The sequence below is a fragment of the Ciona robusta genome, chromosome 13 (assembly GCF_009617815.1).
Source record: "Ciona robusta chromosome 13, ASM961781v2".
Classification (NCBI taxonomy): Eukaryota; Metazoa; Chordata; class Ascidiacea; order Phlebobranchia; family Cionidae; genus Ciona; species Ciona robusta.
Genome location: NC_143247.1, coordinates 644,447 through 661,041, shown reverse-complemented (window position 1 = coordinate 661,041; position 16,595 = coordinate 644,447). Strand labels below are relative to the sequence as shown.

At 39.0% G+C, this 16,595-nt stretch overlaps 2 protein-coding genes and 1 non-coding gene across 3 annotated transcripts; 2 read left to right on the top strand and 1 right to left on the bottom strand.

Annotated features, from left to right (window-relative positions):
* The first annotated feature begins 364 nt into the window (after window positions 1–364).
* LOC149725592 (uncharacterized) lies at window positions 365–6,815 on the top strand. The gene is made up of 10 exons (XM_089891286.1): window positions 365–701; window positions 1,364–1,501; window positions 1,940–2,048; window positions 2,108–2,634; window positions 2,687–2,735; window positions 4,546–4,680; window positions 5,307–5,426; window positions 5,999–6,082; window positions 6,135–6,295; window positions 6,606–6,815. Exons 1-10 carry the CDS (start codon window positions 471–473, stop codon window positions 6,702–6,704), a joined length of 1,653 nt encoding a protein of 550 aa, XP_089747412.1. The 5' UTR covers window positions 365–470; the 3' UTR covers window positions 6,705–6,815.
* LOC149725590 (G protein-activated inward rectifier potassium channel 4-like) lies at window positions 6,771–16,284 on the bottom strand. The gene is made up of 8 exons (XM_089891287.1): window positions 15,922–16,284; window positions 14,217–14,368; window positions 11,828–12,017; window positions 10,397–10,542; window positions 9,809–9,939; window positions 9,284–9,430; window positions 7,602–7,732; window positions 6,771–7,337 (listed from the first exon to the last, which is right to left on the bottom strand). Exons 1-8 carry the CDS (start codon window positions 16,198–16,200, stop codon window positions 6,912–6,914), a joined length of 1,602 nt encoding a protein of 533 aa, XP_089747413.1. The 5' UTR covers window positions 16,201–16,284; the 3' UTR covers window positions 6,771–6,911.
* On the top strand, window positions 8,861–8,932 carry Trnap-ugg (transfer RNA proline (anticodon UGG)). Its single transcript has one exon. It is a non-coding gene; the product is annotated as a tRNA-Pro (tRNA).
* Window positions 16,285–16,595: the final 311 nt, after the last annotated feature.

Here is a 16,595-nt window from a genome sequence, read left to right as displayed (position 1 = left end):
AATAGAGAATGAAGTGTCCCACCTTACCCCACTCTAATGTATGAACATGTAGTTTTCATATTTCCCAAACTTAATCACAAGTTTCAACAAATATTCGGAAATACCGTAACCCACGTGACGAACTTATGACATCATAATAACTGACACTTGAATAACAATGGCACTTGTGTAAAAATCGATCGATTCGCGGAATGATGTTTTTGGCGAATATTCGATATCGCATTGTAGCGAAACGCAGGCCAACCTAGTATTTCTAGATATTTTTGTTTGTTCTTTTAAGCGGCGTTCACACTACAGCGTATCTCGTCTCGGTGTAAAAAGTACAAACAAAGAAATATCTACACCCATTGTTGTTCAGCGCAGGTCAGCGTAGATATTTCTTTGTTTGTTTTATTGAATATGAAAATGAAAAAAAGGCGCCGTCAGCGATATTTCGTTGTTTATTTATTATATTTTTAGAAAATGTGAAAATGAAGACGGCCGCTTTCAGCGTAGTTACGTGTGTAATTATATTATTTCTATTCTGCAATGACGTCATAGGCCAGGGATTCCCCAATTTTCAGAAGGGTCAGTATTTACCCCGGTACCCATCGGGAATTCCCAACCGACCCCAAGTTCCCTTCCTTGCCCCTAAACAAGACACTATAGCGGACATGGCGGAAACGTTCTGGAAACAAAATAATTGTGTTTATCCCCCCAAGGTATGATGGGCTTTATCCATGGTTGCCACTTTAAGTAATACCCTTTTTGCATGGTCACTTTTATGCGCGTAAGTACTCGCATATTTACTCGCAAAAACAAAGTTAACACGCATAACGTCATAAGCGTGTCATCTGCTGTAGGAGGTTGGTTGTTACTCGCATTATGCGAGTAAAGAAAATTATATTGAAAGTACAGTTTTACTTTTAAGAGCCTAATCTTTTTCGGGTATTAATTTTATAGGTTTTCGATAGTAATAGCACTATAAAGTATTAAAACTTATTTTATTAGCTAGATTTAACAATATTACGCTAAAATAGGCTAACTCAATGCTGATACGCGCATAAACCAATGACCATGCAAAATAACGCGGTTAGCGAGTTATCTTATGACGAGTTAATGCGAATCGTTATTCGCATTAACTTTTTACCATGCAAAAAGGGTATAATAGAAACACCGAGTACTAATTAGTAGTCCAACATCCACTATTGTGTGTCCATAAGCAAACGCGTTAACTTTCCTATTGGGCCTAAACGAACTTACGAGGTTTTGTTAGCGTTTCCAAAGTCGAGCATCTTACTCTTACAGTTAGTGCAGTATATGATTAGGCAGAGACTACTTTCATACATTAATAAGCTGTAAGTCAACAATAAATAATTTGCAGGAATTTTACCAAATGTTTCGATCGGCTTGTGACGTCATAATAACCGAACAAACGTTTTACGCGGGAATCTGTCACGAGTTTTTCAACTTATCTCAACCTTTATGCGGATTGGACCAAGCAACTGATGACGAAATACAGGTTCGTTGTGACGTAACAGTAACTCAAACATTTAAAATTATACAACATGGCTTTTTAAAAACCATAAGGGTTAAGTAGTTTTTACGCGGAATGTGGAAAGCACATAAACTAGTTCTGTATTGTTAGGTTTGCGTATAAAGGGGAAAAGAGGTCATATAGTTATTAGATATCTCAGCATTAGTAAACTAGCAACCCAACGGCCGCTGTGTTTGCCTAATTCCAACCTACAAACGTACAACATACAAATGTTAAATACATAACATTTTGTATATGGTTAAACTAACCATAAAAACAGGCACTGTACAGTACTTGTGCAGTACACCGGTGTTATAACGACTTTCGTTGTGCCGTCGTTAGAAAATTATTCACTGCTAAACTATTTGTTACCACGTTATAATTATTACGTTACGTCATAATACTTTAACTATGACGTCACAGACGATGACAACAATACAAGATCTACAATCAAACATAGGCGATGACGAAATATGCGACACGTTATCTAATATGAGGAGATCGGAACCTGACATGTTTCTACATCCTACAGGTTACTATACGTAATATGTGACGTAATCATGACGTAATATTAACGATGACGTCACACAGGTAGAGACTCGTGGTTCGAGCCCGCCTACAACTTGTTGTTTTCCTCCGATACTTGTCAAAGCGTGTGCAGCCTCGATAACGTTCACCCCATATGTTTCGGCCTTCTTCTTAACTTTGATTACGTCATGAGTACACGTCAGAGGGCTGCTGATGACGTAGCTGAAGATAACGTCACAAACGATCCGATTGGCGACGTTATGAACGCTAGCGATGACGTAATGAAAGATTCTGCCGACGTCATTAGTTCTATGGATGACGTCACTAAAGAGAGTGATGACGTAGTTGAAACAAATATTTCTGATAGTGACGCAAAAACCGCGATTGTTGACATCACAAAAATAAGCAATGACATAACCAGCACCGTTTCCGATGACGTAACAAACGAGGGTTCTGACGTAACCGAAACAAACTATGACATCACAACTGACGTCACCGCAACCGAACCGAGCAAAGATGTTATCAACGACGTCATCACACCTAATGACGTGGCGTTAGATGACGTCACCAGTGAAAATAATAACGACCAGGTAACCAAGAAACGAATTTTAAATAATAAAAATGAAACGATGTTGATTTCAGGGTGATGACGTCGATATAGACAACATTACTCTTTCTGACATCATAATAGGTAAGCAGTGTGACGTAATACGAATTCCGAATGTGTACACTGAAGTTACTGTCTGGATACTAAACTCATGATCAGCAGATGTTTCGGACAGTAACTTGGTGGATAGTAACCTCTTTTACACTGATGATGGACCAAGTTACTGTCCGGATACTAAACTCATGATCAGCAGATGTTCCGGACAGTAACTTGGTGGATAGTAACCTCTTTTACACTGATGATAGACCAAGTTACTGTCCGGATACTAAACTCATGATCAGCAGATGTTTCGGACAGTAACTTGGTGGATAGTAACCTCTTTTACACTGATGATGGACCAAGTTACTGTCTGGATACTAAACTCATGATCAGCAGATGTTTCGGACAGTAACTTGGTGGATAGTAACCTCTTTTACACTGATGATGGACCAAGTTACTGTCCGGATACTAAACTCATGATCAGCAGATGTTCCGGACAGTAACTTGGTGGATAGTAACCTCTTTTACACTGATGATAGACCAAGTTACTGTCCGGATACTAAACTCATGATCAGCAGATGTTTCGGACAGTAACTTGGTGGATAGTAACCTCTTTTACACTGATGATGGACCAAGTTACTGTCTGGATACTAAACTTATGATCAGCAGATGTTTCGGACAGTAACTTGGTGGATAGTAACCTCTTTTACACTGATGATGGACCAAGTTACTGCCTGGATACTAAACTCATTATCAGCAGATGTTTCGGACAGTAACTTGGTGGATAGTAACCTCTTTTACACTGATGATGGACCAAGTTACTGTCCGGATACTAAACTCATGATCAGCAGATGTTTCGGACAGTAACTTGGTGGATAGTAACCTCGTTTACACTGATGATGGACCAAGTTACTGTCTGGATACTAAACTCATGATCAGCAGATGTTTCGGACAGTAACTTGGTGGATAGTAACCTCTTTTACACTGATGATGGACCAAGTTACTGTCCAAAACATGCACAACTAAATATCCACAAGCCGCCTCTCTCCAAACTTAAATATTCGAAGTAAGCAAATTGTTCGATGACGTTTCCTGTCCTCGCTCATTGTTACGTCATATAATCGCGACAATGACTGGCGCATTGCAACAAATCAACAGCAACTTAAATTACAACTCCACAATATCTCATACACTTTCAATACACTTGCACTCATAGTAATCAAATAACCTCATTGTTTATTCATGTGGTGAATGTAATAAAACATTTAGTAGGGTGGGGGAAGACGGGTCACCTTTAACACTTAATATCCAAATATTCTGATCGTGTTTAAACAATTAACAACGGTCTATGGGAATCGTAAGCCTACTATATCAAAACATCTATCACAGAAAACGATTCTGTAAATGTATTGCAAAACTTTGTTCCGATTAAGTAATAACACCTTGGTTATTTTCCGTCGTAAATTGACTACAAAACGTTTTCGTCGTAACCAGGGATACTGGATTCAGCGCTCGCTACTGATAGTAATAATGTCTTAAGCAACCAAGCGGTAACTAATGGGTTGTCCAAATTGTTGGCCTTATATAAAACAGAATAATTCTCCCAAAACAATCTACCACAAGGTAAAGTGCTTCATATATAAACTGTTGTTGCCTAATTGTTCTTGAAAATATCTTATTAGGTATTTATTTACCGAATACGTATTTATATTTTGTTGTGCATAATCGTATCCTCACGACTCGCGTTGTTAATAGTTAAATACGCGATTAGAAAATATGGGATATTATCTGCCAACGCGGTATCCCATTTTACCCCACGTGCTGTACCACGTTACTAAAGTGTTTATTCTTTTAGACGAGATCCCAAGCTCACTATTGGATCATCCGCTGCTGAGTATTTTCAACGCTTCTACTCCCTACAGACCCAACCCTAAGCTGTTCAATACGAAAGCTACACTCCCCAACGAAGATTTTTATTACGAGTTGGACGGTAAGTTTCATACTCAACATGCTCCTTGTATAGTGATGAATGAATGTAACTTATTTATTCTCGCATGTCGGGGCAACGACAGTCGTTATAACACGGGTGTTCTGTTTCATACACCTCGTGCCTGCTTACAAGTTACCACGTATGTAACTTATTTATCCTCGCATGGCGGGCAACGACAGTCGTTATAACACGGGTGTTCTGTTTCATATACCTCGTGCCTGCTTACAAGTTACCACGTATGTAACTTATTTATCCTCGCATGGCGGGGCAACGACAGTCGTTATAACACGGGTGTTCTGTTTCATATACCTCGTGCCCGCTTACAAGTTACCACGTATGTAACTTATTTATCCTCGCATGGTGGGGCAACGACAGTCGTTATAACACGGTTGTTCTGTTTCATACACCTTGTGCCTACCACGTATGTAAGTTTGTTGATAACTATTGTTTAGGTATATTTCAAATTTGGGTCAATTGCCTACAGTGGTGGCGGCGTTGAGCCTCGAACTCGTAAACACCTTGATCTCCCACGCATCCAGACTCATTGTTATGAATATACGTGTCTACAAATAATGTTACTTCACCTTGACATCAAACTTAAACTTTCATAAATATGTTTCCGTTAGATGTCGCGTTGGTAGGAGATGGGGAACCACCTCCTGACGTCATAATTGCTAGTGATTTGGAGGATAATGGTGACGTCATCGGGGATTTCTTGGAACTTGGGAAAGTTGAAAAACTTCCGGGTACGTCATAATAGACCTCTGCTACTACCTAGCGGTGTAACAACGCTGAGTGTAGATATTTCTTTGTTTATTATTTTTACACCGAAGCAAGCTACGCTGTAGTGTAAACGCCGCTTAAAAAAAACAAACAAAGAAATATCTACGCTGATCTACGCTGACCTGCGCTGAACAACGCTAGGTTTAGACATACACGTACCTGCTTACAATGCTTCCCGCAATACTGAATACTTTCGTCGACACGAACCTGAACTAACTCATTGTATCAAACAAGCGAGCATTGTTACCACAATTTCCACCCCACCACCCAAGCAATGCCGCACTTGGTATATTGATAAGCCTCGTATTTACGCATCAGTAATTCGGTACAACCTTGTTATGGCCTGATGTCTTTGTTTGTTCTTTATAATTAAACCTTCTTCTTTACGAATCCCTAATTTCTTTGTTTGTTCTTTATAATTGAACTTTTTTTTTACGAATCTCCAGTTTCTTTGTTTTTTCTTTATAATTGAACCTTCTTCTTTACGAAAGTCTAAATTCATTGTTTGCATTTTATAATTGAACTTTTTTCTCAGATTACGAGATTGACGAATTCGAGATCATTAATGGCGACATCCAAATACCGGACGGTCTCATGAAACAAATTCAAGAATTCCCAGGTATAATGACTATTTATGACGTCACTATGATAATCACACTGTTACGTCACAGACGCAGATGGATTGAGTCAAAGTCGACAGTTGGTTGAGAATCTTGAATCGTTGACACGGTTGGATCGGAGTAGGGAAATCCCCATGTTGAGCGTGCTTCTTCTGTTCTCGAGTGTGTTGGCGTTATTATCTCTATGTATTATCTTTCGCGCAAGAAAACGGGTGAGTTCTTACTAGGGTTGGATTCGAACTGGCAACCCTCGTGGCTTTCATCTATTGCATTACAACACACCAACGCGTTACACAGTGGTTGGAGCGCCTGACTTTAAACCGAAGGTTCAACACTTGATATTTCTACCATTGTGGGCGTATGTGTCTTTAGGCAAGACTACAGCACATCGCCCACAAAGTTACATACGTGGTAACTTATAAGCGGACACGAAGTGTATGAAACAGAACACCCGTGTTATAACGACTGTTGTTGCCCCGCCATGCGAAGATAAATAAGTTACATTCATTCATTACGTCACAGATCGCATTATATCTACGTCATATGCGACAGCGACGACGTAATAATTGGAACTATGAGAGAGTCCTCGCCCCGCAAGAAGACGACGATTACTACGAGTGACGTAACGATGACGTAATAACACATGACGTCACACGGTGTAAACGCGTGTATATATTACTGTGTGTATACTGGGTTGGTGCTTTGGTGTAATACAAATATATGGTGGTGTGATTTGTTCGCAGTTAGTGACGTCATATTTGGATGACGTCACTGTGACGATAAGTTAGTAATGACGTTTACTTTTTGTGACGTCGTTCTTTCACAAAATCATATAAGAACGTTTATATTTGGTTCTTTCATCTCCAAGCCTCCACTCCACCTTCGCTCCAACATCAAGTCTTGTCTGCTCCCCAAAAGATTCATACGACGTGGTATGACGTCACTTCCGCTCTCTGGGACGTTTTCGTTCTCAACCGCCACCGTAGCGCTGACATTAGCGTCCGACACGGCGCGTCTGGTGCTTGAATTGATTTTAAAATTCCCGCTGGAACTTGCTCGTTGCTGCTGCTCGTCGCAAGATGTCAGTATCGAGTTGCTGGTGCACAGCGACTTCTGGTGGATGGATTTTCTTACAGTAAATACCGATTGGGGGGGTTGTGCGTTTAGTTTGTTTGACGTGTTTTTAGCGCTCCCGTTCACGTGTTGAGGATCGCTCTTCTGGTATTCCAACATACTTATACGGGGCATTGTCACCTGTGACGTAATAATAGTTGGCATGACGTAATAATAGTTTAATTTCTAGAGTAACAAATAAGTAACAGTAAGTTTTTTGCTAACAAAATATGTAATGTTTATTGTAGTGGGACTCATTTGGTAGTAAGCAAAAATATTTAAAGACAATATATGTAACCGTATTCTTACGACTTTACGTTTTAAATGTAAAAACCATTGGAAAAGTATTAAATATTATGTGCTAACGGTATCCCAACTTACCCCACAGTATTATAATTCAAATACCTCGTATATTGAATGAAACTCGGAATGGTCGACCCTAAAATGACCTCTTGCGTGGAACAATACTGGCATGAAACGATGTCCCCACAATACCTCTGTACTAAGATATGATGTTCGGGCTTGGCATATCATTCCTATAATAGGAATGAACTTGGATTAGTGTAATTGTCCTCGCATGGCGGGGCAACGACAGCCGTTACAACACGGGTGTTCTGTTTCATACACCTCGTGCCCGCTTACAAGTTACCACGTATGTAACTTATTTATCCTCGCGTCGTGGAGCAACGACAGTTGTTATAACACGGGTGTTCTGTTTCATACACCTCGTGCCCGCTTACAAGTTACCATGTATGTAACTTATTTATCCTCGCATGGCAGGGCAACGACAGTTGTTATAACACGGGTGTTCTGTTTCATACACCTCGTGCCCGCTTACAAGTTACCACGTATGTAACTTATTGTTTTGAGATCTATACTGCGATCTGATTTCTATTAAAACCGACAGCGCGCACAGGACAAAGCACCAATTACATCACAAAATCAATTATTCCCAAATTAGAAATCTCGGGTTCGTTACGGTCCACCGCTCCAATAGAAATCTTAAATTATAAACCCGAGTAATTATCCGACAGGAGTCTGGAAGCCGATACCAATACAAGGACGATCGATACATTGATCGTGCTTCTACATTAAGATGTGGAGCCAAAGGTTCTTGTGCAATCTCCGTTTTAAATGCATTAGAAAATTAAGGATTCTAAAGATTCTTAGGAAGATTATGTTATAAAAACGAAAAGAAACATCAAATTCTTTATAATTATTCTATTCTATACAACTTAACGCATTCAAGATTATTCTATGGGAAAATTAGATCTGTTTGTTGCAAACCTAATTTTGGGACGTTTAATTAACAATTCAAACAATGCACGCGAATTTTTTCGTGTATTATTTTTAATTAGAGGAACGCCTTGACCAGCTTCGACGCCCCGGGCAATGCCATGGTTCTTGTATTTTAATATTTAAACCTTTCCAAACTCATTAAAGCAACTCATTCGTTTTTATAAGTGACATTTTCACTCATATTTTGATTGCGTAGGCCGTGGTGCAACTAAATTAAGGAGGCTTGTTCGTTCTTACATGTCAGTTTTCCGCATACGTAACTAAAATATAAGTGTAGTTGTCATACTCTATGGACGAATTATCTATTTTGGTATACAATACATGTGTCAATACTCGAGATAACTTTCACCTAAAATTTAACAAGTGGCTCGTTGGTCTAGGGGTATGATTCTCGCTTTGGGTGCGAGAGGTCCCGGGTTCAAATCCCGGACGAGCCCAATTTTTAAACAAGAATTAAATGTCGTTTATTATCCAGCTTTAATATCGTGTATATGGTTTAGACAGATTGTAAATTTATCCCGGTACAAATAGTTCAATAAAGATTAAATGGGCCCTAATATGGACATCCATAAGTTGCAATTGTTTAGGTAAAACATATCCCATCTTACTCCACTCGAAACTTGTCCTAGGAATAAAACGTGTTCCATCTTACCTCATATTATTATATACAATAATAAAAGTTTCATCCATCTTACCACACTGTATACTCTATATATAAGATTGAAACATATCCCATCTTCCCCGACCTAACGTCCCATCTTACCCCACCCTGCACACACAACATTCACCTGTACTTTCAATCATTCCTTCCAAGATGACGATTATTTCAAATTCCTCCTTTTTCAAATCTTCCATAGACATCTCATAAAACGGGCTTTTTTCATCAATCTCGTGGCAGATAATGAGGGGAGTCACGAGAAACAAGTTGTCTGCTCCTGTGAGGGGGCATCTTGTGTTTAAAAATATATTAGTCCACAAAGTTACATACGCGGTAACTCGAGGATAAATTTTATCCTCGTTGCGATTTTATCCTCGGTCCTCGGTGCGAGGATAAATAAGTTACATACGTGGTAACTTGTAAGCGGGCACGAGGTGTATGAAACAGAACACCCGTGTTATAACGACTGTCGTTGCCCTGTCATGCCAGGATAAATAAGTCATATTCGTTTAATTAATGCCCGTAATATAGACGAAATCAAAATATAGAAAATCTTTAGTTTAACAATGTCCCGCTCTGTTGCACCATACTATATTTTTCAACCTATTTTAACCACGACCACTCAATGTGAGGCTTGAACCCCCAACCCTCCAACCTGTATCGAAGCCCACATTGATGTCTTCTTGGTGCAACCCAATGAACTCGCCCTCCTGCGTCTGTCGAGACTTGACGTACTTGGCACGAATACGACATTGAACGATCAAAGAGTTCCTGAGGTTTCCAACCCTGTGGGGATATGGTTATATATATATATATACAATGTATGTGAGTTGTTTATCTTCGCAGGGCGGGGCAACAACAGTCGTTATAACACGGGTGTTCTTTTTCATACACCTCGCGCCCGCTTACGAGTTACCACGTATGTAACTTATTTATCCTCGCATGGCGGGGCAACGACAGTCGTTATAACACGGGTGTTCTGTTTCATACACCTCGTGCCCCCTTTTCCACGTATGAAACTTTTTCAAAATGGCAAATAGCTTAAACAACTCATTAGTAACCACTTGATGGAGCAGTTGTGGTTAAAGTCCCTTGCCAAAAGACGCACCCGGCCACAATGGTGACTTCTTCAAGCTTCAAATCTTACACTGTATTTCTTAATGGCGTCGATACTTGCACAACCATCACAATCGCCATCACAATGAAGTTAAATTGTCCCGCTACAATTATGCCACAACAATACCTGAACATTAAGCAATACTTTCGGTCTCTTGGTGAAATGACACAGTGCTCGCTGAACACCAATGTCTCTGCTCGGTTCTTGGGTTGTGAGATCTTTATGAAGATGCAACCAACCATGAAAGCGTCCAGGATGCTTCCGAGAAGACACTGGGAAAGTATGATGTCATCAAGACGTCATAGTTGGGTTAATGACCAGGCAACCCTAAAGGCCATGTCTTGCCAGTTATAGTGGTTGTATATGAACATGCATTGCTTCAATACAGCGCGTATTGTAGGAGGTCCACGAAGTTTATACGGGTGTTGCGCCATTGGATTTTAAACGTATGTTGTGGCACCTTATACTCACTGTCGAGTTATAGACTTTATATACACCACACATGGTGTTGATGTATATCTCTTGCCCGCTGTCGGGGTATTTTATTTTGTTGTGGAGAGATACGACTGTTAGTTTCGACAACTGACTTGATTCAACTGGGTTGGAGCAATGTCAGTAAAGTGTCTTGCCCAAAGACACCCGCCGTAGTTTAACGCATTATAATTTCAACCAATCACCCAAGTTCTTATTCTAACATGTTTAGATCGGTTTCAAAAAAATTCTCAAGCACCAACACTGGGATTTGAATCCGGAATGTTTCATTTTAAGCTGCAGACACCCAAGTTCATCCAATACAAACCAACAAAGCTCGGTTTCTTATTCACAAAACGTCCGCTTATATTCCCATGAGATTTACCGCAGATTATAAATTATTCAACAAATTACTTGCGACTTCTCAATCAATCCTTCATTAGCTTCGACCTTCTATGGCGCATTTATAAAAGTTAATGGAAAATAAAGCTGGCAATTTCTTTAATGACTTTCTGTTTTTCGGTCAAAATTAACTTGGTTCATCATCAGTGTAATGAGAGCTGGGTAGTCCACACTTGTGCACAACTTTATAAACAATGCCGGTTCAGCTCTCATTTTACACTGATGATGTAAGAGACACATGCAGATGTTTCACTTGGTTCACCATCAGTGTAAAGAGAGCTGGGTAGTCCACACTTGTGTACAACTTTATAAACACTGCCAGTTCAGTTCTCATTTTACACTGATGATGTAAGAGACGCATGCAGATGTTTCACTTGGTTCATCATCAGTGTAAAGAGAGCTGGGTAAAACACACTTGTGTACAACTTTATAAACACTGCCAGTTCAGCTCTCGTTTTACACTGATGATGTAAGATACTCATGCAGATGTTTCACTTGGTTCATCAGTGTAAAGAGAGCTGGGTAGTCCACACTTGTGTACAACTTTATAAACAATGCCGGTTCAGTTCTCATTTTACACTGATGATGTAAGAGACTGATGCAGATGTGTCACTCTTAATGATAAAAACCCAGTTAAATAATGACGTAACACTTATGACGTCACACCTATGACGTAGCACTTACCTGCATAACAAATAGAATGATAGCTTCCGGGCAATGTGCTGTTATAGCTCGCTTGCCGTACCCCACTGATGTCTCTGTTTCGATGAAGAAGAGGAAAGCTGTTGAGTACGAGTAGACGTTCTGCACACATGCTGTATGGTTGCTGGTGACGTTGCTTGTCTTCGATAGTGCGTGGTCTGCTACGTCACCTCTGACGTCATAAAATACAATTACGTCACCCGATAATGAAAGGAATAAATATTTAAAGCAGAATTCGAAAACAGTTAAACTAAAAAAAAACATATTTCTTTATCTTTGAATACGCGATAAAGAGATCGTCGAATAAACAACAAATTGGCCACAAAACGACCGTAGTTATAAAAAGATATTGGTAAAAAGTGCGGAAAGAGTGTCAGTTATATAGCGAGGCTGTTACATCATGGCCCACTATAATATTTTATGATATAGTATAACCCAACGGTTATGGGTTCAAGGCTCGTCGCTGCTTAGGTTGTAACGACTATCGTTTTCCGTCAACGCGAGAATAAAGCAAGTTACACTCAAATTATTATAATATATCTGGAGTGGGAAAGATGGGACAACTTTAGCACATAATATCCAAATATCCTGGTCAGGTTTTAAACAACTAACAACTGTCTATGGGAGTTGTGAGCGTACGGTTTTATGATTATTTGAATGTTCTTTTTTACTGCCAAATGAGACAAGAAAATAGAATAAAAAAATGTCCCATCTTTCTCCGCTCTACTATATAACATATTATAGTAGCTATAGGCCAGTTGAATTCCAAATAGGAAGCCATTTTAAGAAATTGCCAGCGTTATTTTCCATTAACTTTTATAAATGCGCCATAGAAGGTCGAAGCTAATGAAGGATTGATTGAGACGTCGCAAGTAATTTGTTGAATAATTTATAATCTGCGGTAAATCTCATGGGAATTTAAGCGGACGTTTTGTGAATAAGAAACCAAGCTTTGTTGTTTGTATTGGTTGAACTGTTGATGTGTTTATAAACTGAACCTTATACACGCGGTTGAAGATATTTTACAATGCGGATTGTTATGGAGAAATACCCCGATTGCCAGAACCAGAGCTTCTGAAACTATAGTTTAATTCAGATAACGCATAGTAATTCATTTTATTCTAGTTTCGGTTTAAAATGTCTCAAAAAAGTTTTGTAACAAAACTTTACTTATGCCGTAGGGCCTTAGCTTTTCGAACTTTTTGTTAATTAAGGTGACAAATTTATCGCAATCTGGGTTTAAATTGTCTTGCAACTGCCGGAACACCCTGTCATTAAAAATATTGATCGATTTCTTTAACGGCGATCGATAATCGTATATTTATAATTGCTTTGTTATCTGAATTTACTTAAGCTCGATGAATATTTTAAAGTTTACTGGAACCGTGTTTCTGTTTATGTGAGACAAATTAAACCCAGTTTGCAATAAATTGAATTACTTCGTTATCTGAAATAAATTATAGTTACAGAAACTCCGGTCTTACAAACCCAACGTTTTATATATATTTATAAATATCTCGTAACGGCCATTGAAAAACAATGTATAACTTAATGTATTTATTCTGGAACGCCGTTCTGGCAGAGGTTAGCTGAAATCCAGCTTTGAATAAGCGGTTGATAATTTATAACCCACTTTATTCAACTGGGTTGGAACAATGTTCGCTAATATATGAGTTACCACGTGTATTACATTGTTGGTGATTGTTAATGTCTTGCCCAAAACACACGCCGTAGTTTAACATATTCCAATTCTAACCAAACACCCAAGTACCTATTCTAACATGTTTATATCGCCTAAAACCAGTTTTTCAAGCGCCAACACCGGGACTTGAACCCAAGACCCAATAAATGTCAAAATATCTCTTACACACCTATAATACACCTAGCGGCAACCACATTTACGTATGTACTAATCTAATGGGTGGGGAAAGATGGGATACATTTTCATTCTATATTTTGTCCCACTTGGTAGCAAACAAAGAACATTCAAAGAATTATAAAATCGTATCCTCACGACTTCCATATACCGTTGTTAATAGTTTAAAACACTATCAGGATATCTGGATATTTTGTGCAAAAAGTGTCCCAGCTTCCCCCACCCTATGTGTCAGCACTCGGATTCGAACCAGGAACCTCCTAAGAATAAGTTATCCAGCACACAATATATAGTAGGGTGAGGGAAGACGGGACACCTTTTGCACAAAATATCCAGATATCCTGATAGTGTTTTAAACAATTGACAACGTTCTATGGGACTCATGAGGACATAGTTTCATATTTCTTTAAATGATCTTTGTTTACTACTAAATGGGACGAGAAAATAGAGTTAAAAAGAGTCCCATCTTCCCCCATCCTACTGTTTGTATTTCACCTCAATAACGCGATGATCCACCATATGAGACCAATAGATGACCACGCGCATATATAAGTGGCGATGAAAAACAAGAGGTTGCTTCTCCAGCTCATGTCCACTAAGGTGGTAAAAATATCTCGAAGATATCGTCGACGTATTTCGGCCGCGTCCTGTTAATATAGTGGGTGTAGATAAACTGTAAGCGTGTTTTAACAACTGTTGTTTTGTCGCTATATCTTTTTCGTTATAAAAAATTCTAAATTTTTGTTATTGTAATCAAGGAGACAAATAAAGTTATTGCTATTATTTCTGTCTATTAGTATTATTATAGTAGGGTGGGGAAAATGGGACGCCTTTTCATTCTATTTTCTCGTCTCATTTGGTAGTAAACAAAGAACATTCAAAGAATTATAAAACCGTATCTTCACGACTCCCATAGACCGTTGTTAATTGTTTAAAACAGGATCAGGATATTTGGATATTATGCGCCAAAAGTGTCCCATCTTCTCCCGTCAAACTATATAACCACGGGGTAATTGGGCAACTGTGGTTAAAATCTCAGGTCCCATGGCCTGCCCATTTCACCCATATAGAATAAAACCCTCACTATTCTGATAAGGTGAAAATATATATAAACGCTTTCGACTAAAACCTTTAATTTTAACATAAAAATTAGGTTAAAGAATTGCTTTATTTAAACTTGTGTTGCAATAACAAGCCACAGTGACGCAACAATACCTCATTGTGACGTAACATAGAGGAATATTTCAACAACCAATCGATGTATTGTCGTTTTCTTTCAAGTTATTGATTAACAATTTTTTAGAATTTCTTATTATTTTGTGTCATAAGGTGTATTGTGACGTGGGTGTGACGTAATTTGACGCGAATATATATTTTGTACATCTTAATTATGAATATATTAGGATGGGGAAGATGGGACGCCTGTTTCTATTTCCCCGTCTCTTTCAAACAAGGAATGTTTGAAGAACTGTTAAACCGTATTCACACGACTACCATAGACCGTTGTTATTTGTTTAAAACACGATCAGGATATTTATAGATATTATTCCATCTTTCCCCACCCCCTGTATCAAGGTTACAATTATCGAGTATAGACTCATTATACTATAGCAGATGTTTCACCAAGTCTACTCAGTCCTTTCCAAGCACTAACGATTTTATTAATATTCTTAATAATAACATATCTTATTAATCCTATCAATGCTAACAATCACAACAAAAAGTTTTCAACTGGCAACACTGTTAGGATTATAGCATGGCATCACTAATAATTGTTTCACGGCTCTGTGGTTTCTTATATTACCTAAAGTAATTTACACGACTGTGCCAATAGTAATGTAGCCGCCTGTAGCATTAATTGCGCCGCCGAATACAATTTAAGTTGGCTTGTATCATGAACCATACGTTGTTTACACTAAAGCCAATTCTACTGTCTTGTAAAATAGATACCGCTAGCACATGGTGTCCCATATTTCCCAATCATGTTTTGAACTCTTACCAGCGTTATTTTAGGATACGGTTATGAAGCTCTGTAAATATTCTTTGTTTGATACCAAATGGGACGATGAAAGGGAATGAAAACTTAAACCATTTTACCCCAACCTACTATATATCCAAGCTTTAACTATGACGTCACGTAATCAATAACGTCATGTTAATAATGACGTCATGAGTATATTACGTCACCGCACCAACTAACCTGACGTATATTACACCTTCCATTCTTCTGCATAAACCTCGTGGTCGGTTTTTTCTTCTCTGATCCTTTGCTCCTCCGGGAACTATGGTTGTTCCCTGCATCCGACTTCCAGAGATCACTGTTCGATCTGACTTCCTCGCGGACCGTCTCGCCCCGCAAAGCCGCCAACTTGGCCGACATCTGGACCACAGACGTTCTCCGTGTAGTCATCGTGTTTGGCGTGCCAGGAACTGAGAGAGACTTCGCTTCAGCTTCGGGCTTCAGGTGTTCCATTTCCATCAAGAGTTAATAAAAGCTTTCAACGCCTAACTCCCTCGGGACGTCGAGTGTACTTATGACCTAAAACCCTCCACGAAAACGACAGCTCATTAATAATGCATCTCATGCTCACAAGCGTCACATAATCTCGCTGGGTTTCGGAATACTTAAAGCTAATTGCTTTCGACGTACAACGCGACCCCGGGATTAATATTAAAGCGAGCCTTAAGCCTTTAAAAGCGTCTCTTCAGCTGCGTTTAAACTTGTGCTAAACGCTGCTGTGTATTCCTACTATACTACAGCACTGTCTACGGTAGATAGGCATCTGTGTAGCGCGATATATTGACTGGGCGTTCGTCTAAAACCTTGGGATCGATATTTAAACAATGAAGAAGAATTGATTAAAACATTGAACA